The sequence below is a fragment of the Bison bison genome, unplaced genomic scaffold (assembly GCF_000754665.1).
Source record: "Bison bison bison isolate TAMUID 2011002044 unplaced genomic scaffold, Bison_UMD1.0 scf7180017864498, whole genome shotgun sequence".
NCBI lineage: Eukaryota > Metazoa > Chordata > Mammalia > Artiodactyla > Bovidae > Bison > Bison bison.
Window position 1 is genome coordinate 503988 of NW_011495057.1, and position 22942 is coordinate 526929.

At 40.0% G+C, this 22942-nt stretch overlaps 1 protein-coding gene across 1 annotated transcript in view; it reads left to right on the forward strand.

Moving 5' to 3' along the window:
• The first annotated feature begins 7386 nt into the window (after positions 1 to 7386).
• Positions 7387 to 22942, forward strand: part of YES1 (YES proto-oncogene 1, Src family tyrosine kinase) — a 31747-nt gene continuing 16191 nt past the window's right edge. The window contains exons 1-4 of the mRNA XM_010828897.1: positions 7387 to 7754; positions 16689 to 16961; positions 18864 to 18963; positions 21855 to 21953. Coding sequence (XP_010827199.1) covers positions 16697 to 16961; positions 18864 to 18963; positions 21855 to 21953 — 464 coding nt within the window. The 5' untranslated portion in view covers positions 7387 to 7754; positions 16689 to 16696. The remainder of the gene's footprint in view (positions 7755 to 16688; positions 16962 to 18863; positions 18964 to 21854; positions 21954 to 22942) is intronic.

The window sequence follows — 22942 nt, forward strand, 5'->3', positions numbered from 1 at the left end:
GACAGCATATTGAAAAGCAGAGACATTACTTTGCCAACAAAGGTGCATCTAGTCAAGGCTGTGGTTTTTCCAGTAGTCGTGTATGGATGTGAGAGTTGGACTGTGATGAAAGCTGAGCGCCGAAGAATTGATGCTTTTGAACTGTGTGTTGGAGAAGACTCTTGAGAGTCCCTTGGACTGCAAGGAGATCCAACCAGTCCATTCTGAAGGAGACCAGCCCTGGGAGTTCTTTGGAAGGACTGATGCTAAAGCTGAAACTCCAGTACTTTGGCCACCTAGTGCAAAGAGTTGACTCATTGGAAAAGACTCTGATGCTGGGAGGGATTGGGGGCAGGAGGAAGAGGGGACGACAGAGGATGAGATGGCTGGATGGCATCACCAACTCAATGGATGTGAGTTTGAGTGAACTCTGGGAGATGGTGATGGACAGGGAGGCCTGGGGTGCTGCGATTCATGGAGTCGCAAAGAGTCAGACACGACTGAGCGACTGAACTGAACTGAATCAGTTTTCAAAAAGTTTAACTTTTGACGCACTTATGAAAATCTTCTCTCAAAATAATTATGTACAGTCATTTCTCATTATTTGCAGTAGTTGTATTCTAGAAAGTCACCTTGAACACTTGTTTAGTGAATACTGAGCCACTGCTCCTAGAGGAAATAAATACAAGGTTGCTGCTGCTGCTGCTAAGTCGCTTCAGTCGTGTCTGACTGTGCGACCCCATAACCGGCAGGCTCCCCCATCCCTGGGAGTCTCCAGGCAAGAACACTGGAATGGGCTGCCATTTCCTTCTCCAAAGCATGAAAGTGAAAAGTGAAAGTGAAGTTGTTCAGTCGTGTCCGATTCTTCGCGACCCCATGAACTGCAGCCTACCAGGCTCCTCCGTCCATGGGATTTTCCAGGCAAGAGTACTGGAGTGGGGTGCCATTGCCTTCTCCGAATACAAGGTTAGGTTCCTGTAAGCCCCTGGTTATAACGTTTTGTCAACTGATCAACGTATAATCTGTTTTATGTGTGCTTCTGTTTAAAGACACGCCTTATTTAATGTATATTATTGATTCAGTAACCTTGAACTTACAAATAGCTCTACAACTTGGTTCTAAATGAAGCTTATCCAGCACATTTTCTCCAAAGGCACACCACACCCTGTTTGTGCTTAGAAACAGTAGACAGCACTTCAGCAGTAGCGCCTGGGATCCTGTTTTAAACAGTGATGGGACTTCCCTGGTGTTCCAGTGGTTGAGACTCCAGGCTTTCAGTGCAGGGGGGCAGGTTCAGTCCCTGGCTAGGGAACTACCATACCCCATGCTGGACAGTATGGCCTTAAAAATAGAAAGTGACATCACCAACAAAAAAACACAAAAATGCAAAAAAAAAAAAAACAAAACAAAAAAGAAAAGTGGCACTAGATAAGCTATGGAAAGGATACTTGTTTACAGTATGAGAACCTTGTTTGCCCTGAGTTGGGGAGGTATGGATCTGTCAACTCATTTTTCACAGCTCTGCTCATATCTGCAAAAATCTACCAAAGCACCAAAAGGTATCGTTGGTTTGGGAGTTGGCAATAAATCTTAACAAGCAGATTATTTTGCAGATGTGGAATCCATGAAAATGAGGATTTATTAATGATGACATTTTTATAGTAAATGTTTTATTGCCAGTATGGCAATAAGAAATAATAAATAAACCTTTGTAGTCTGTTTTGTATCATTAGCTAGTTACTGAGATCAGAAGTTCAGGAAGTTAGAAATAGAGTTAATTCTTTTTATATATGCTGATATCACAGTTTTTATTCATATAAAATTTAAAATCAAAGAAGTGTAACTTACAATTTGACTAATTACTAATATACTCTTACTGGAGATAATTCGAGTAAAATAATGCTGTCTAAATGTTAATAGCTTTCACATGATGGAAGCTTAGCATTTTGATTGCTAAGACTCTCATTTTCTAGGACCTTCTCCACCATTTCATGGTTAAGTGGGAACTGCTATTTCAGGTGGTGATCCCACCTCTTGGCTATAGAGACCAACCCAGAGGCAGGTAGCTGACCCATAGTGGCTAGAGTCCTTTAAAAATTTGAAATTGATACTGAGAACCCTCTGGCTCTAAAATGAAGATTGTAGCAGTGGAACTGCTGACATCCATGTTTCAGCGTGTGAAGAGCCCAAAAGCCATCGTGCCACAGGAGAAAAGGATGAGACAGATCAGGCGAGAGAGAGAAACTAGGACAAATACCGGAAGGGGGTGGAACAGAGAGGGGATAAATAGGCAGGGAGGAGAGGGGGAGGTGAGGAAAGAAGCGGGATATTGGGAGGAAGTGAGCAGAGAGAGGAGGACCCAAGAGGAAGAGAGAAAAGGAACAAAGTAACTGTTGATGACTTGGGCTCCTGGTTCTAGTTTTTTTTCTTATGACCTTGGGTTGGATTTCGTGAGACACTGCTGTAATCTTTATTTAAAACCCCCATTTTGCTTAATCTGTCTCTAGTTAGTTCTGTCCTTGTAGCCAGAATTTCTGTCCTTGTAGCCAGAATAATCTTAACTAAAGCGAGCGTTTGCTTTTGGTAGGGTCCTGGTAGCTGCTCTACATACAGTATCAGCCAATTGTCACAGCCTTGCAAGATAGGTATCATTCCTCTAGAAAAGTGAGTGAACCGGGCTTTAGGAGAGATGAAATAATTTGATCAAGGATCCCAGTAGCTACAAAGAAATAGAACCAGAATTGAAATGTATGTCTAATTCCAAAGTCAATTCTTACTCACTCACTAAAGATATTTATTGGCCATCATTTGTGGGCCAGACACTAGGCCAAGCTACAGCAGAGACCCGCAGGCAGTGGCAATTTAGTACATGCTTTGGGGAAGGAATGAAATGTATTATAAGAGCACATGAGAGGTCAGGGAAGATGCCTCGAACCTTTAAGAGCCAAAGGCTGAGTAGTCACTGAGCTGACCATAAGGAGAGAAGTAGGTTGTAGCAAGCATTTATGAAAAGAAAATGGTGCATTTGAGGATCTTTAAAAAAAATTCATATGCAGAGAGCAAGGACACGGTTGGAAAGAGATGAGCCAGGAGAGGTAAATAAAGCAAATCCTGCAAGGGCTTCTATTTCACATTAAGGAAGTTAGACTTATGTTGGAAAGAGTACTGGACAGGGACATTGAAGGCTCCTAATAGATTTTCTTTTCAGAAAACACAAACATCCTTCACATTACACCCAGGAAAGACTGGAGAAACTCTTAACACTGGAGGCAGTGAAGGTCAGCGAAGGAGGCTTTTGCAATAATCCAGACAGTAAATGATTAATAGCCAAGGGAAGTAGTAATTAGTTGAGGGGAAGGTGGAAGAATGTTGGAGATTACAGGGTATATGGTCAGTTAGTAGTGACTGACTGGATATGTGGGGCCTGGGAGGGGTGTGAGTTAAGAATGACTCTCGGATGTCTGACTGAGGCAGCGGGTACTAGAACAGTGTACTCACCATTCACTGACCTGGTGACAGAGAGAAGGAAGAGTGGCTTTTGGTGGGAAAGACGGCAGGTTCCATTTTGAACTTGATGAATTTGAGATCCCTGGAAGACAGCTGTCCTGGTTAACAAAGCCTCCTGCAGAGAGTGGATATTTTGACTAGTGGATATAAAGACTATAAAACTAGCCTTTCATCTTCACCCTTCTTGTTTCTGGAGGGGAATGCCTGTAGGTATCTAGTGAATTTTGATACTTTAGAGAATCTGAAAGACTTTTCCATTAATATAAAAAATAGTAATAATGTCATGTTCACTCCAAGCAAATCACTAGAAAGTCATTGCTTGTCTTTGCCATTCTACTGTGTAATTACCACTATTCTGTAGACTTCTATTTTTAGAAGAAAAAACAGACCTATTTAAAGGCACAATTGGCACTTAACATATCCTTTTACCTAGTAGATGTCTAGAGATTTGTATTAGCTTTTGTTTGCTTCAAAATCAATGCCAAGAAAGAGAAAAAATAAACATTTGTTAAGTACATATTATATGACAAAACTGTAGTTAAAAAAATTATTGCTGACAGGACAGAATTTTCTTCATGGAAGTTAAAATTTTTTTAAATATCTTTTTAACATATTTGACAATTCAAATTTTTAAACAAGTATTTTAAAGCAAAGTAAACTGTTTGCTTCATGGAGTAATATAACATCTTGTTTGAGAAGGGATGTTAGGTAGCAAAATAAGCTAAAAAAGACAGGGTTTTAAAAGAAGGTTATAATTATTCCATACATCTAATATTATTTCAGAATAAGCAGTTGTTTTAAACCTGTGTAATATGCACATGCTACAGTTAAATTCTTGGATACCAGTAGAATGTATTTTTTTAAAACTTCTCTTACTACTAGAAATGCTAGCCTGAGTTTGAGAGGCAAGGACACAGCTTCTGCTTATTGCTGATAAAGGACTATGATTTTACAGGGTACAAGACATGCACCAAAGGGTGTCAAAGATCAGAAAGGTTCCAGGTGTCTCGAGGGTGGAAACAGGTTAAACTGACTCACTTCTCGCCTTGCTTCCCTGAACTCTTCCCACGTTCCTCCCCTTGTGACTTATTTTAATTTTTGAAACACACCTGACTATTCCTTGCTGTTACTTCTGTTGCCAAAAGCTCCCTCTCTTCAGATCTGTGTTCATTTCATCTTTACAGTTGTGTATTTTATTTACCAATTAAACTTTGCAGTTTTAAATCTATTGACTAAAACAGGCATTGAAACTCAAAATATTGTCACAGAAGCATAGTGGAAAAAAATTATTACAGGAATTTGGAGAAAGCAAGAGAGTTCTAGGTCAGTTTTATAAACTGATGTTTCTAAAAATGCGTGTATCTTATTTCTTTGCTTGAGTCTTAAAAAGATAAACAAAAGGTATATACATTATTGTAGAAATAGTTGCATGATGTATTTTTAAGGTTTAAAACTACAATGCAAAAAGAATCCATACAATGTCTGAGGGGCATTTAAATTCCATAAGGACTTGAAAGTAGTATCCAACTGTTGACTGTAGTTTCTCGGGCAAAAATCTTGATAAAGAACAGTAGGTAAGGCATGAAAACCTGAGAAGATGTAAAAAAAAATTTTAAGAGTTGACTGAATTTGTGGAGAGAAGGATGCTTCTAAATACAGGTAATAAATATCTTGGGGTTTCCCATTAATTTGTAATTTGTTATTATATTTCCTAACAATACATTTTAAGTGTTCTTTACATCAGGTCCTTATGGTTGATCCTATGCAAGACTTCATTAAAGAAACCATGGGGAGTAACCCAGAATTTAGAATGAGTTGGCTTTTTCTTTAAGGTCACTTGTTTGCGTATTTAAAGTACAAAAAAGGGGGAAAAAAAAAAAAAGATGGTAGAAGATTGCTTTCGGTGAGACTGCAAGCTCAGTTTTCCATTGCTCACACTTTCTATTCTCCTTTGACTCTTGGAAAATTAAGTTCTTTGTTTGCTTTTACTAGACAGAGTACACACCCTTCAGCAGGGTGATGTTTCCTCTTCTCCGTCTGTTTTCTATTCTTTTGTGTCCTGCTTATCTTCTGTACTTATGCTGAAGGGAGGGGATTTAAAAATGAAACTTAGAGAAAAGATCACTGAATGTGTTTTTAATCTGTAGAGCACAGGGACAAATGAGAGCTTTTTATCCCCTTGCTGGATATAGCATATAATATCACAGTTGGTTAACTTGCAAGAGTTAGTTTATAGAAATAATATATGTTTTAAAAAAATTTTTAGTTCAAAAATCTAAGTCATCGAGAATGTCTAGTCACTATCACTAGTGATAAAGCAACATTGTTATGGTGGAGAGGGGTGGGTTGCAGTTCTCAGAGTTAGTAGATTTGTGTTGTGGGTGGAGCAGTGAAGCTGACTGCCAATAATGTTATCATGTTTGTAGCATTTTCTGACAGGCAGATACTTAATAACTTGTCAAAGAAAAGAAAATGGTATGCCCAAGCGCCCCCAGAGGCTGTATGGGTGTGGGGGAAGAGGACAGCCTTGCATTTAGACCCAGCTCCCTAGCTGTGCTCACTTCTAGCTTCATCTCCTTGGGCAGGTGACCTCCCCCACCCAGCCTTCAGGTTCTTCAAATAAAAGATGTGGAGATTATACCTACTTTCCCCCCTCCGTAACATTAGGATTATTATGGGATCAAATTGAATAATAAAAAAATATTCTTGAAACATGAAACACTGTCAAAGTGTAAAATATCATCAAAACAAAATACCCTAACATAGAGTACAAAGTGAAGTGCTGCTTGCTAATGACTGAGCTGGATGTGTTTTACAGACCATCTCAAATTTGCTCCAGCTCTGCGAAACATGCTGTTACAAAGCGTGTTCTGATACCCTATAGGTAACTCTGATATATACCTGCCTGATACAAATTTGAAAAACTTCTGACTTACAGAATTGATAAGGAAATTGAAAAACCTACAAGTATTTCTAGAATGCTTGCTATGCTTGGCCCTTTGGAGAGAAACAAATGTTAGGCAAGTTGTTGAAAAGAATATGTCAGAATCAAGTTACGATTCAGTGATTTATTCTTTCAGCAAAAGTTAAATGAATACTCATGCATCTAAAGCAGTTTGTGTTAAGGAGAAGGAAGTAGAAGATCCTTGTAGTATAGGCTCTCTTCCATGTTGCTGTCTCTTCTGGCCTCATCTTCCCCCTTCGTACTTTTTCTGGTTACACTTTTTAGCACCAAACTAGGATTTCAAAAGCCCATTTTGTTCTCCCCTGTCTCTGAGCTTTTGCACATCCTGTTACCCTGCCTAAAGGACAGTCTCTGCTCTCTGATTCGAATAGTAAAGTCTCATTGGCTTTTTTGCGTCCCCCAATCCCAGATCTAAATTTGGAAGATTAGCAGGTGGTTGGGAAAGTAAATTGGGGAAGTTAAGGAGTTGGTTCTTATTCTCTAGTTGGTTCTTATTCTCATTGAAAGACTTGTCCTCGACAAGGTTCTAGACAGAGGTTTCTTTTATAAAAATTATTCACGTTAGAACCTCCTTGGGTTGGATATGGGACCCTTTGTGGCCATGCCATGGACTGTAGTCCACCAGGCTCCTCTGTCCATGGGGTTTCCCAGGCGAGAATACTGCAGGAGGTAGCCATTCACTTCTCCAAGGGATCTTCCCAACCCAGGGGTTGAACCCCAGTCTCCTGTATTGCAGCTATTAATGGGCTTCCTTGATGGCTCAGGCGGTAGTCCGCCTGCAATGCAGGAGACTCAGGTTCAATCCCTGGGTGAAGAAGATCCCCTAGAGAAGGGAACAGCAACACATTCCAGTATTCTTGCCTTAGAAATCCCATGGACAGAAGAGCCTGGTGGGCTACAGTCCATGGGGTCACACAGAGTCAGACAGGACTGACTGACTAACACTTTGACTCTTTTCTAGGTTCTGGGAATACTACAGAGAATGCCTTACAGATCAATAAGAAAAAGAGACAGTCCTGTACAGAAGTGAATAAGTGTTTTGAATAGACATTTCACAAAAGAGAAGTGGCCAATAAACATATGAAAAGGTGCTCACTTCATTAATAATTATGAACATGAAATTTTAAAACACAGTGAGAGACCACTCACTACATACTCACCAGAACAGATATATCTTAAAAGATGGAAAATACCAAGTTTTGGTGAAAACAGGAAGCGCTGACAACTCTCCTATTCTGCTGATGGGATTATAAATTGCTACAGCACTCTGGAAACACTCTGTGACCCAGCAGTCTACTCTCAGGTATATTTCCAGTAGGATGGTTGGTGGTAGTTTAAGTCATGTTTCTTGATCTGGGTGAGAAGTACATTGGTGTTTGGTTTGTGCTCATTCATTGAGCTGTACGTTGGTTATATTTACTTTTCTGCAAATGTGTTATACCTCAGTAAAATTAAAAAAAAAAAAAAAAGCCCAATCTTATATTCTGGAGGGGAAAGCCAACGTTATCCTTAGAGACATTACCATCATAGCAAACATTAGTGGTTATTATATGCCAGCACTGTTGTAGGCACATTACATATATTAACTCATTTAATCCTCACAGTAACCCTTGAGTCTTGCTTTTATTATTCACATTTTATAGATGAGGAAACTGAGGCATAGAAATGTTAAGTATCTTGCCAAAACTCCCACAGCTGTGAGCAGTGGACTCGGACTTTGAACTCAAACATTCTGTTTCTAAAGTCTGTGTTCCTAAGCGCTGTGCTGTACATCCAGTAAACAAATAATGGAACAGTCTGTGCTCTCAGCCCTTATGTTTTGTATAGTGTCAGTGCTATCAAAAAATAAAGCAGGTTAAAAGGGGAGTAGGCAGTGCTCTGGGGAGTGTTGCATTGCTGCTTTATGTAGGGTGGTCAGAGAAGATGATTGCAGTACAGAGACCTGACGAGGCTGAGGGGCGAGCCAGGCAGTTACGCAGCTGAAGAGCTTTCCAGGCAGAAAGAAGAAGGTGCAGTGGCTCAAGATGGGGGTTGCTTGGCCCATCTGAAGGACAGCAAGGCCGTGGGGCAAGTAAGGGCAGAGTTGTGGGAGATGAGGTAGGAGAAGTGTTGAGAGCTCCATGGTGGGAGCTCAAAAGCCATCGTGAGAACTGTAGCTTTTATTCTGAGTCAATGCAAGGTCTTGGACGGATTGTGGCATAGAGTGATGTGAAATGATTGGTAATTGAAAAGGCTAGCTTGGGCTTCCTTGGTAGTCCAGTGAGTGAGAGTCTGCCTGCCAGTTCAGGGGAACCAGGTTTGATCCGTGGTCCAGGAAGATTCCACATGCCTCAGGGCAACTAAGCCCGTGTACCACAGCTGCTGAGCCCGTTAGTCACAGCTTGAGAAAACCCATGTGCAGCAGAAAGACCTAGTGCAGCCGAAAGTAAGTTAATAAAATACTTAGAAAGAAAGAAGGAAAAGGCTAGGTCTGATACGGGGGTGCAACGGCAGGAACAGGGCAACCATCTCGGCAGTTGCAGGAATTCCACATTGTTGTAGATAATTCACCTTTATTGCTGGCGGGGATGCACAATGGTACAGTCACTATGGAAACCGGTTTAGTATCTTCTTATCGTCATGCTTAACTTTATATGATCAGGCAGGTCCAATCCTAGGAATTGATGGAGACGAGGAAGGGGAAGGTCGGGGAGAAGGACACATATCTACCCTCCCAAAGACTTGTGTGGGACTGTTCACAGCCACTTTATTTATAACAGCCCCAAACCAGAACAACTCAAATAGCCATCAGCAAGTGAATGGATAAACAGTTATGGTATATGGTGGGATTCTACTTAGCAGTAAAAATTAATGAACTACCTGTATAGGCAACAATATGGAAGTATCTCAGCTACACAGTGCCTAGTAAAGCGTTGGTGGTACAGTGGCGAGCATAGGTGCCTCCACAGTGGCTAGTTAACATGCCAGACACAAAGACGACTATATATAGAATTATTCTATTTATATGGAACTCTAGAGAAGATAATCTATAGTTAGAGAAAACAAATCAGTGGTTGCCTCGGGCTGGGGTTGGGGGTTAGGTTAATTGGGAAAAGGGTACAACAGTATTTTTGGGGATGATTGGAATATTCTATATTGTAATTATAGTATTGACCATACAGTTATAATAGACATTTGCCAAAACTCTACTGAACTATACACTTTAAATGGGTGCATTTTATTGTATGTAAATTATACCTCAAAGTTGATTTAAAAAAATTTTTTTTAAGAAAGACTATCTGATAGGGTCTAAGTGAAGAAATTTCCATAATCTAAATTTTAAATTCATATTTATCAGAAAATCTTAAAGTAACATTCAGATTGAGGTAAAGCCTTCTTTTTCAGCAAATATTTGTGCACCTTATGCTCAAGCAAATACCAGTATGAAATGGTTTGCTTAAAAAAGTTTCTTTATGAAGAAGGAAATGGCAACCCACTCCAGTATTCTTGCCTGGAAAATCTCATGGACAGATGAGCCTGGTGGACTAGTGTCTGGCATCGCAGAGTTGTACACAACTTAGCAACTGAACAACAACAACACACAATCAGGCAGATGGTGATTTGGGGAAATAGTTCTTGATGGAAATGTGACATAAAATGAAGAGTGAAGTGACCTAGCAATATGGAATACAGAGTTTTGTAAGAAATTAACATTTGTGTATAGAATAATAATTGCAGATATTCAAACAATAAAGTCCATGGCTAAAGAAAAAAAAAAAAAGTTTCTTTAATTGTATTTTATGTCTTTGGCTGCTGCACCAGGTCTTAGTTGCCGCTGGCTGGATCTTTAGTTGTGGCGTTCAGACTCTTAGTTGCAGCATGTGGGATCCAGTTCTCTGACCAGGGATCAAACCCAACCCCCTTGCATTGTGAACCTGAGATCTTAGCCCCTGGCCACCAGAGAAGTCCTCCCAAAATATAAGTTTACCTTTATAGACTATAAATTTTACAGATTTATGTAAATACTTTGAGGATAGCTCAGACTTTATGTAAATACTTTGAGAAAAGATCAGTTTTTTTCAAAGCTGTTGTACCTGGATATGTTGAAAAGGTATTTAATGCATTAACCATTGTCATGTGATTTGAGTAGTTTATTATTTAAGATCCTTTCAACTGTAACTGAAAACCAAACAAGAAAACTGACTTTTACAATAGCTACTTTATCTCTCATAATAAGATTTTTGGAGCATTTCTTTGGGTTATTTCATTGAGTTATAGGGTTACACAGTTCAATACCTGAGCAGCAGCGTCAAGGACCCAAGTTCCTTTTCTCTTCCTGCCCTCCCTCTCTCAGTATGTTTGTGTCCTCCTCTCACACGGCTGTGTTGTAGTCTGATTTAGGCAAGAACAGTAAAGACATCTAGGGAATGGAAATGGAATATGTCCATCTTGTATTCCTTTTTACAAGTGAGAAAAACTTCCTGGAAGCCCATGTTTCGAGGCTTACATGGTTAATTGGCAAAGTGATACGACTATATGAGTGGCTTAAATCAGTCATTATTTACTTCCTGAGGCTGGACAAATGAAGGACTTGTCAAGTGGGAGGAAAGTGAACAAAATCAGGGTTCTTTTATCAAAGCAGGAGAATGGCTGTTGAGAACTGAGTGTCTGTTGAAGTAGATTACACTGAGACTCTGAAGGAGAGGATCTGTGGACTAGACAAAGGAATCATAGAAAACATTTTGGTAAAAAGTGTACGTTCTCTCATTTGAGTCAGTTCTAATGAAGTGGATGAACCTAGAGCCTCTTACAGAATGAAGTCAGAAAGAGAAAAACAAATGTCGTATATTAACGCATATCTGTGGAATCTAGAAAGATGGTACTGATGAAGCTATTCGCAGAGCAGCAGTGGAGATGCATAGAGAACAGACTATGGACACGGGTTGGGGGGAGGCAGGAGAGGGTGAGATGGATGGAGAGAGTAGCATGGAAGCATATACGTAACATGCAAATAGATAGCCAGTGGAAATTTGCTGTATGACTCCAGGAACTCAGACTGGGGCTCTGTAATAATCTAGAGCGGGGTGGGAGTTAGGAGGGAAATTCAAGAGGAAGGGGACATATGTATACCTATAGTTAATTCATGTTGATATATGACAGAAATCAATATTGTAAAGCAATCATCAATCAAAAAATTTTAAAAGTGTACATTCCCAACTTACGAAGATGTTGCATTCCAGAATTTACCATATTTTCATGGGCTAGTTATTAAATTTATTATTTACTGCAATCTGTTCTCTTCATGATGCTAAGAAATGCTCTTGTGAAAGTCATCAGTGAGCTCCTGATTATTAATCAGCTGGCCTTTTAAAATCAGTTTAAATGCCACTTGATTTCATGTTGGTCTTTACCATTATTAGCCATTTTCTTCTTGAAAGTCTTATCTCGCTGTTCCCACTTTACTATTCTACTTGTTAAAAATGTGTTAAATACTTGAGACTAACAAAAAGAATTATATGTCACCCACACTTAGCTCATTACCGTATTTCTTTTAAGGAGAAAAGAAAAGTGCTACAGAGACAGTTGAAACTCTGCCGCTGCTGCTAAGTCGCTTCAGTCGTGTCCGACTCTGTGCGACCCCAGAGATGGCAGCCCACCAGGCTCCCCCATCCCTGGGATTCTCCAGGCAAGAACACTGGAGTGGGTTGCCATTTCCCTCTGCCCATTGAAACTTGTGAAAGCACTCCCGACTCTTAATTGCTGCTTCCTAATTTCCTTGCCCGCCTATCCCTTATCTGTAGATGTCCTGCTGCACTGTATTAATTTTTCACACCCCTCCAAATCTGTACCTTGGGTGAGTTTTATTATCTCCAAACGGTGTGATAACACTGTGAAAATATTTTCATTTACTTTTTCTCTGGTTTCTGCCTCATTGTGAGTTTTAGATTTTATTATCAGTCCCCTACTCGATTTTGCAACATCATTCCCGGCAGGCCCCTAAAACTAACTTCTGAAACTGAACATGTTGGTCCAGAAAAACCTGTTTTTCTTTTCTCTACCTCCGTTATGGTGTTGCTTTCCGTTCAGTTCAAACTAGAAACTTTGGAGTCATCCAGCCCTTTAGCACACAATTAGTCACTACTTTTAAAGTGTCCGATAAATTGTAGGGAGTGCATGCTGCTGCTGCTGCTGCTAAGTCGCTTCAATCGTGTCCAACTCTGTGCGACTCCATACGGCAGCCCATTAGGCTTCCCCGTCCCTGGGGTTCTCCAGGCAGGAACACTGGAGTGGTTTGCCATTTCCTTCTCCAATGCCTGAAAGTGAAGTCGCTCAGTCGTGTCCGACTCTTCATGACCCCATGGACTGCAGCCTACTAGGCTCCTCCACCCATGGGATTTTTCCAGGCAAGAGTACTGGAGTGGGGTGCCATTAAATGACTCCTTTTTCTTCACATCCACCCATAACGAGCCACTCATCTAAACTTGATTATTGTATTTAGTGTTTACCTCTCATCTCCCCCTCACCTTTGGCCCCACAGTATTCCTGCTTTTGTACTTCGTCACATGGATCTTTGCAGTTTTATGACTTGACTAACTGCCATCATTATTTCTTTCCAGGCTATAACTCGTACTTCCACCATAGTTATTCTCAAACACGTATTTTCTGCTCTTCAGCTTTTTAAGGATCTCAACTTTCCAGTGCTCCCTGGATAAATCTAAAAGTTACTTCTTAGCAAATAACCCTCTGTGTATGTAAATTCTCCTCTAACTAGCTGCCTGTTCCACCATTCTCAAAAACACCCCCTTATATTTCTGCCACAGTTTTCTGTTCCCTGATACACCTTGCTTTTCCAAACGTTGGAGCCATTCTTCACTCTTCATTCCTTCTAGCATATTCTTTCCTAAATCTCCAGCCCTTCAAAACCTAGCTCGGTGCCACCATCTGCAGAATTTTCTTTCCCAAGCTCTCAAAGCAGAGCTGCTAACTTCAGTGGTATTCCCGACATGTTCGTACACACCTCTGCTCTGGCATTCTTTGTTTTCACTCTTGCAGTTTTCACGTTGTGCATACATACATGTGTGCTGATTCGCTTCAGGCGTGTCCAACTCTTTGCAACCCTATGGGCTACAGCCTGCCAGGCTCCTCTGTCCATGGGCTTCTCCAGGCAAGAATACTGGAGTGGATTGCCATGCCTTCCTCCAGGGTTTTCACATTGTACAATACTATGACTTTTCTTACACTTACTTGCGACCTTTTTAAAGAAAAAGAACCATTTCTTGCCATCTTTGGCTCCCTTTACAGTGTCTAATAAATATGTTATTAATAAATAATATATCTGTAAGCTAGTAGCTTGGAACCTGAAAGAGGCTTTCACTTATAAGTATTTTAAATCATGTTATGTTTCTAAGAGAATCCATTAAAATCTTAAATACATTTTACACCTGAAGATTACTTAAAAATAGAAGTCACATTCCACATTTATAATTATGTTTCCAAAAGAGGTAGGCAGCAGTGATGGCTCCTGTGTATTTGTGACTAGTTGGACCAAAGATTCTGGATTAAGAAAAAGAAACTGGAGGACAGGTTAAGAGAAGTAATGGAAAACTGGAAGGGTGAGGGGGAAAAAGATAGAACTTACGGAGGAAGAGTTAAGTTAGGTGTGATGTCTTATGGGAAGAAAAGACCTTAACAGGACTCCTGAGTGAAGAAAAAGGTGAAAATGAGGAACTAAGAAAGCTGGAAATGGAAATGAGGGTGGGTGAGGGGTACAGTAACTTTGGTTATGAAATGATATATTTCAATTGGTTTGTTATCCAATTTAAGTTAGCACCCATTCTGGCTTTCATAATTTTTTTTCCATCATACAACTGTTTTTTCAAAGTCTGTGTCATTATTAAAATATTTTCTTAATATTTAGACTTCAGATATTGGTAATATTGAAAATACTCTGTATAGATTTTAAAATATTTTTTGCAACTGAATGTATTTTGTGGGTATATATTTGTCACGCGAGTGTATGTTCCTCGGTTCTTTGTCTCGTCACAACAAAGATCGGGAGTGACGGACATGAAAGCCCTCGGTGTGTCACAGCTCTTGGGTCTTGGACAAACCGTGCTACAGCTGTTAGGCAAATCAGTGTTACAGCTCTATTTTATTTAGAAGATAGCAGGAGAGTGAGTGAGTGAGAGAGAGAAAGAGAGGGAGAAAAGAGCGCACGCACGCAGGAGACACAGTTCAAGAGAAAGCGCTTTGGCTCCTCCTTTTATGTTTTTTCCTCCACCTGGGCCTGCCCTATGCAAATTGGGCTTAGCCAGGAGTGCTCTTTGTTCTGCCTGAAGTCTTCACTCTGGTCCTCAGACCTTCCTTGTCTTTTAGCCACCACCATTTTGGACTCCTTTTCCCTATTCTACCTACCTAACATATTGATGATTAAAATTCATGCCTTAGCCTTGAGTATTGAGTCAAAATTTGCCAATCTGTTAAGCAAAAAGGATACCTTTAGAGATTTGCATTTATTTGAAGACTGGGGTGATTGGACATGTCTTCATACGCTAATTGGCCTTTCATGTTTCATTTGTGAATTGCCTCCTGATAGGCATTCAGATTTTTCTAAGGGGCTATGTATATTTTCTCATGTGTAAGAGTTGTCTATATTGTGTGAATGTGTGAAAGTCGCTCAGTCGTGTCCGATTCTTTGCAACCCCTGGACTGACTATATATGTAGTCCATGGAATTCTTTAGGCCAGAATACTGGAGTGGGTAGCCGTTTCCTTCTCCAGGAGATTTTCCCAACCCAGGGATCAAACCCAGGTCTCCTACATTGCAGGCGGATTCTTTACCAGCTGAGCCACATGGGAAGCCCTTGTCTATATTAAGAACCTCAACTAAATTTTATATGGTACATTCCTGTGTTGAGAGAGCAAGTAAGAGCATGAGCAAGTACAGAGACATTTTCCCTACTTCTCATGTCTTTAGTTTCACTTAAAAGTTTCTATGCCCATACCGGCCCCCCACCCCCAAGTTAATCATATATCTCTTCGTCTTTTCCTTCAGGGTTTCTAGAATCTTTCACATGCTTCAAAGGCTTTTCTTTTCCAACTACCGCGTTATGAACCAACCTACCTTATATTCCTTCTAACACTTTCAGAAGCAACTGCTTTTCATACATTTAGCTTGTCATTCTCTCATAGTGTTTTCAGTAGATACTTAAGCTTCCAGTCCCAGTCATGTTCCTATACCGTGCTTTACTGTCACGTCTTCTGAATATACCGGTTTTAAGATAGTGATCTAAAGACATTCCAACTCTGAGATCTGAGACTGTTTCTCTTTTATGCATAAGATAAGTGAGGAAATGATAGGAGATAAAGTGGGAAAGATAGACTGGAATCAGGTTTGGCAAGCTTTGAGGGTGTGTCCATCACTAGGGAGAAGATATAGCACTGCATTGTCCAGTGGAGTAGCCACTAGCCACATACAGCTGTTGAGCACTTGAGATGTGCTTGGTCCAAATTGAGGTGTACTGTGAGTTTAAAATACACATCAGATTTCTACGATTTAGTACAAAAGAAGAGTATAAAAATCTCATGAACATTTTTCATACTGATGACATATTGAAATATATATTACTAAAATTAATTTGACCTGTTTTTATTTTTTAAATGTGTTTACTGGAAAATCTAAAATTATAGATACGAAAAAATAAATAAAGTTATAGATACAGCTCAGATTCTGTTTCTGTTACACAGCGCTAGTATAGATAGAAGGAAAACTGCCAGAATTCGCTAGTACCTGCTGTGTCTCAGAGATAGTCTAGAAGTTGTGGTAAATAAACTTACTTCTCATGGAAAACCTTATGAAGTAGGTGATATTGTTCTCCTTTTTCAAGGAACTGAGGTTGCAGCGAAGTTAAGCAACGTACCTGAAATGACTCCACTAGAAAGTAGGAAGCCAGGATTCAACCTTCAGCTTCTGACTTCAGAGCCCACGGTTTTCCCAGGACACTGTGGCATGTTGTCGTTGAGCCATTAACGGTGATTGAGCTGGAAAATGACATGATTAGAATGATATGTTAGCAGAACTACAATAAAAATAAATGAGGAGAGTATTTTTAGCTGCCTAGGATTTTTTGGTTTATTTGTTATTGTTACTTTTTTGCAGGAGAGAAATGCCTGGTTTAAAGGCAACTGTTAAAGTACACCTCTTTTGAAGTATCCTTTATGTTAACTGCTTCTCACACTTTGCCTTAATACCTTTGTAGGCTTGATAATGGGCTGCATTAAAAGTAAAGAGAACAAAAGTCCATCCATTAAATATAGACCAGAAAACACGCCAGAGCCAGTCAGCACAGGAGTAGGCCATTATGGAGGAGAACACGCTGTGGTGGCACCAACATCCTCCACGAAGAGCACATCTGCCAATTTCAGCAGCCTCTCCATGACGCCATTCGGAGGGTCCTCGGCGGTGACACCTTTTGGAGGAGCATCTTCCTCGTTTTCAGTGGTGCCAAGTTCATATCCTGCTGGTTTAACAGGTGAGCTTTAGATGGACAGTCTATTTGAGAATGTGACCCTGGGCAATAGATACATCAAGTTGGTCTTCTGTAAGAGAAATGAGTTACGAGGGGCTAGGGATGGGGTGTTTAAGTTTATGTGAAAATTAAAAATCTCCAACATACAAAGTAAACTCTACATGGATATTATTCTCAGAAATTTGGCAGTAATCTGATGGTGATTATGTACTGGTTTATACCATTAATTGGGCTTCCCTGGTGGCTCAGATGGTAATGAATCTACCTGCAATGTGGGAGACCCAGGTTCAATCCTTTGGTCAGGAAGATCCCTTGGAGAAGGGAATGGCAGCCCACTCCAGTGTTCTTGCCTGGAGAATTCCATGGACAGAGGAGCCGGATGGGCTACAGTCCATGGGAGCCCAAGGAGTTGGACACGACTGAGTGACTCAAACACACACACAAACCATAGTATGAAGTTTGGGTCCTATTCAAAGTCAGAAGGAAGCTATTGAAGAGATCAGTACAGGATTTGCACAATTGAATTCCACATAACTCTGAATTCCCCACACTCCCTCTGGCTAGCTGTGTGGAGAATGGATATAGGGAAAGCAGATAGAGAGTGAGTTGGGCTACTACACTCCCAGTGAGAAATAACAGAAATAACATCCTTGAATTAGGATGGAAGCACTGAAATGGACAAGGAAGTGGATAAGGTACTTAAGGGGTAGAACTGGCAATGCTGTTAATGGGATTGGCTTTGAGTACCTGATTGGCTGGTAGTGTTTGCTGAAATAGTGAAGACTTCAGCAATACAGGTTGGAGGAGAAAAATCAACACCTTTATTTTGTACCTAATAAATTGTAAATGCTTGATAGACATTGAAATGCCAAATGGGTAGTTAATGCATGGCTGGGCCTCAGGAGCAAAGCCAGATAAATGAGATTCTGTTCTTCCCCTTGCAGATAATAATTTGATTATTTAAATTGCTAATCTCTTAAGCATCCACCTACAGTGATTTATATGACATGATTATTTTTTTAATTTATAATCCTTATCAGGCATACCATTTACTTTCTAAGAAAAACATGCTGTTTTTTAATCTCTGTTAAATATAATAAATAATATTAATTAAAAACCTAGTTATTACTGTTAATCATTAGTCTTTTTTAATTAATTTTTATTGGAGTATAGTTGATTTACAAGGTTGTGTTAGTTTCTGCTGTACAGCAAAGTGAATCAGTTATATATACTCTTTTTACTTTCTATTCCCACATAGTAGAGTTCCTTGTGCTACACAGTAAGTATTAAGGATGGAAATGTTCACCTGTTGTTTTTAAGAATTTGAGGTGATCCATGCCAGTAGTTTATAATACTGGTTAATGCTTTTTCTGCCAAAAAAAACTGATTTGAACTTGGGCTTCCCTGATGGCTCAGCAGTAAATATCTGCCTGCAGTGCAGGAACCTCAAGTTCAATCCCTAGGTAGGGAAGATCCCCTTGAGAAGGAAATGGCAACCCACTCCAGTATTCTTCCCTGGGAAACCCCTGGACAGAGGAACCTGGTGGGCAGCTACAGTCTATGGGGTTGCAAGAGTCAACTTAGTGACTGAATCATCGATCACCACATCACTTCTCAAGCTAGAGATGTTGCAAATATGAATCATGATTAAAAAGGTTTCTCTGGCTCTGTAGAATTTTAGAATCTGTACAGTATAGTAGTCTCATGGAAGACCTTAAGACATCATCTTATTAACTTGAAAACTTCAGTGGCCCAAATCTCTAACTTTTAAAAATTGATTCTGGACACTAGGCAGAGAACTATGCTTAAGCTTTCTTTATCATCATTGGCAATGTTTTTACTGATAAATTTCTATGTTGTTAATTTGTCTGTATAATTTACCTTGGTCTTTCTTTCCCCCAATAGGTGGTGTTACTATATTTGTGGCCTTATATGATTATGAAGCTAGAACTACAGAAGACCTTTCATTTAAGAAAGGTGAAAGATTTCAAATAATTAACAACACGTAAGTGTTACAAGTTTTTTACAAGGGAGAAATACCAGTGGCAGCCTACTTTACACCAAAACCACTGACCTAGTTGATTCAGAGACGAGAGTGGTGGGGCATAGGTCTCTGCCCACTGGGTTGGATGATACATTGGTTCTTTTAGACACGTGGCAGAAGACTACTGCTCAAGCCAAAAGTTACAACTTCTACAAATTGTATTGCTGTGGTTCTGCTATAAACAGTTTTAAGAATGAGGATTGAGGGAATATATGAAAGTAAGTACATTACTTAAAAAAAAAAAAAAAAAACCCTTTATAAAGAGATTTCTATGATCCCTTTTCTCTAAGTACCAGGTGGTGTAAAGATCTTATCTCTTTCTCAAAAAAACAAGAAAAAGGCTGAGGAGCCCCTGCAGTCCCAAATTGTCTCTTCCTTATGTGACTCTCAGACTTTTGGTCATTTAGTGATCCACCTTAGAAAATTCAATGCTTGTTATGAAAAACAGATCCCATAATTTCATTAGCAGGCACAGCAGCCACTTTGCAACTTCTCAAAATAGATATTTATGGTCTCTCTGCATCCAGGCATGTTTTCTTCCCTCCTTATTCCCACTTGCTACCAGTTATTGTTCGAGAACATGAAATACAATCCTGTCTTTCTTCTTTAAAGTCCTTCAGTAACTGCTCACTGCTGTGAAGATGAAACAGCAATAAGAGCGGGCATCGTTCATCAAGCCTCTCCCCCTTCCCCACTCCACTGCCCTCCCAGACTCAGTTACTTGTGGCTCTGGATACACCAGGGTTCTCCCCTTCTCTGTGCCTTTACACATGTGATTTCTTCTTTCTGAAATGTGACTTCTTGTCTCCATTTTTCTTCCTTTATCTAGCCAACCCTATCTGTCGTTCAAAGTGTATTTTCCTGTGTCCTTTCTCAAGGATACCTTCCTTGATTTTCTTTCTACCTTCCCTGCCTGGCCCAGTCCCCACCTCCTGCTGGATTGGGTGTCTCTCTTAAATGTTCACGTAGTAGCCTGTGCCAAGCTCAGTTACAGCTGCCACCACAGTTTTGAATTGTAGTTTATCACTTGCCTATCATTCTTTTGGCTCTTCCCTGGTGGCTCATACGGTAAAAGCCTCTGCCTACAATGCGGGAGACCCGGGTTCGATCCCTGGGTCGGGAAGATCCCCTGGAGAAGGCAATGGCACCCCACTCCAGTACTCTTGCCTGAAAAATCCCATGGACGGAGAAGCCTGATAGGCTATAGTCCATGGGGTTGCAAAGAGTCAGACATGACTGAGTGACTTCACTTCACTGTCATTCTTTTACATCAGTGGTTCTCAGCCAGAGGCCGAATCACCCAGGGCCCATTTGGTAATGTCTGGAAGCATTTTTGGTTGTTACAGCCAGGGTGCTGCAATTGTCGTCTGGTAGACAGAGGCCAGGGCTGTTAGTCAACATCAGACAGTGCACAGGCCAGTCCCACACAGCAAAGAGTTAGCCAGCCCAGAGTGTCAGTCATGCTGAGGTTGACAGATCCTGCCCTCCACAGAGTTACCTGAAGTTAAGGACTTTTCCCCTGTTTCTGGTACACCGTATTGTAAGGTCTGTCACAAAGATAGTGAAAGTCTGAATGAATCGTTGAATGGTTATCAGGGTCAGAGTTTTCAGTTTGTGTGTCTGAATGTACTTAATATATACCAGGAAGCTACAAGGCAAGTGCTTGAGTTTGTAAACATTTGAAAATCCAAAGGATTTTCCATTTCATTTTTTGGAGAGCAAATTCACTTCAGGCATTTATAAAATTGCAGTGTAGACAGTGTTCTCAGTACCTTTCCTCTGGTGAAGCCAAACATGCATTTAATCTTTAGCAGCAGAATCCATGTGTCTTCCTCATTGTAGATTGATAATATACACTCCTTTCCTTTAATTCGGGGAAAGTTCAAGGCTTACATGTTAAAAATTACATGTACATCTCATGTTCTGAATTAATTTTAGTCTTATTTGGATATTCATGGATAACATTCTTATAAATATGTACTGTTCCAGGAGTTAAATTTTTTATTATCGCTCATTGCTAAATATTTTGGCTATAAGAGTTCTAGGGCATCTGAACTTTCCCCCCCTAATATGACTAAAAAGGAACATTACTTTTTTGTACTGTTAAAAAGAAGATCATTTAGCAATTAAAAAAAAAACCTCATAAATGCTGAAAAAATTATGCTTAGTAAACGAAGCCAGTCAAAAAGACCCACATATTGTGTGGTTCCATTTACATGAAATGTCCCCACAATGGGCATGTCCATAGAAACAGAAAGCACATTAGTGGTTGGAAATGATGGGGAAGGGTCGGGATGGGGTGTGGCTCTTAATGGGTACACAGTTTCTTTTGGTGGGCAGTGAAAATGTTCTGAAATTGATAGTGGTGATGGTTGCAAAACTCAAAAAATCTTAGGGGAATCTTATGGTATACAAATTATATCTCAGTAAAGCTTTTAAAGGAGAAAACATTTACTCGAAACTGAGTAATCTGAAAGATTTACTTGCCAAATTGTTTTATTCAGTATAGTTTATTGTCTTAGGTTGAAAGAGTTATGTAAAAAAAAGAGATTTTGTAAGTAAAATTAAGGTGGGTTTTGGTTTTTTAAGGGGGTTTGTTTTTCAGGGTTTTTGTTTTGTTTTTTGATTCAGAGCAAAAATACGCATTTGTGATTTTGCTTAGCCTTATTTCCTTAATTCATGTAACCTATTTTTTAAATACTATTCTTTGAGTTTAATTCTTGATCAAACGAATGCATAAATTAAAACTGGAAGTACCTCTCTTGTCCATTTCAGATATAAGACGGCGCTGCGGCAGACTGTGTCCTGGGCTGCGGTCCGCTTTGTGGTCACTGTTGTTCTGTGTGTTGCAGGGAAGGAGACTGGTGGGAGGCGAGATCAATCGCTACAGGAAAGAACGGCTACATCCCAAGCAATTACGTAGCCCCGGCGGATTCCATTCAGGCTGAAGAGTACGGCTCCACTTCATATTTTATTAATTATTTTGATTTTTAAAATGTCTAATGCACATTTTGCTTAGCCACAATTTTACACACACACAATTACATGCCAGTCTTAATACAGCTAATGTTTCGTATTAATAGATGTTACTTGAGAATTAATAATTAATGCCATAGTGTTTGCTTACAGTAGGATCATAAATGAAGCTGCATTTATAATACTGCATTATGCCTAGTCCCTATTCTTTTTTTTTTTTCCCCCACTTTAAAAACATCGCATTAGCCCTTTGTATATTCCACAGACTCTTTCACTTCAGAAACTTGTCCTCAGTTGGTGTTACTGTGTCATAGTGTTCACTCCTGGACTTAGGCGCTTCCTCCACGGTGGTGTGGGAGAGTCTTTGTCTCTTAGGAGGTGCACACTGGGGTGTTCAGGGGCAGTGGTTCAGCATGTTTGTGACTGTCATTCAGTTCAGAAGAAAACACACACAGCCACACACACACACACGTCACAGGGAAAGAGAATATGACAAAGCAGTGTTAACAGGAAACCTCGGTGGAGGGTCAGTGGGAGTTCTACAACCATTCTTACAACTTTTAAAACGTTAAAGTTCACCTTCAGTGACATTACAAGCATATTTGGAAATACTGTGGATTTGGTTCTAGACAACCACAATAAAGTAAATATTACAGTAAAGTGAGTTGGTTTCCCAGTGCATATAAAAGTTATAGTTACACTATACTGTAGTCTGTTAAGTGTGCAATAGCTTGTGTCTAAAGAAAACAGTACATACCTTCTTTAAAAATACTTATTGCTGAAATATGCTCACCATCATCTAAGCTTTCAGCAAACCATAATCCCTTTGCTCATGGAGGGTCCTGCTTCCATGTCGATGGCTCTGACGGTCTGGGTGGTAGTTGCGGAAGGTTGGGGTGGCTGTGGCAGTTTCTTAAAAGAACAGTGAAATTTGCTGCATTGATCGACTGTTCCTTCACTCAGA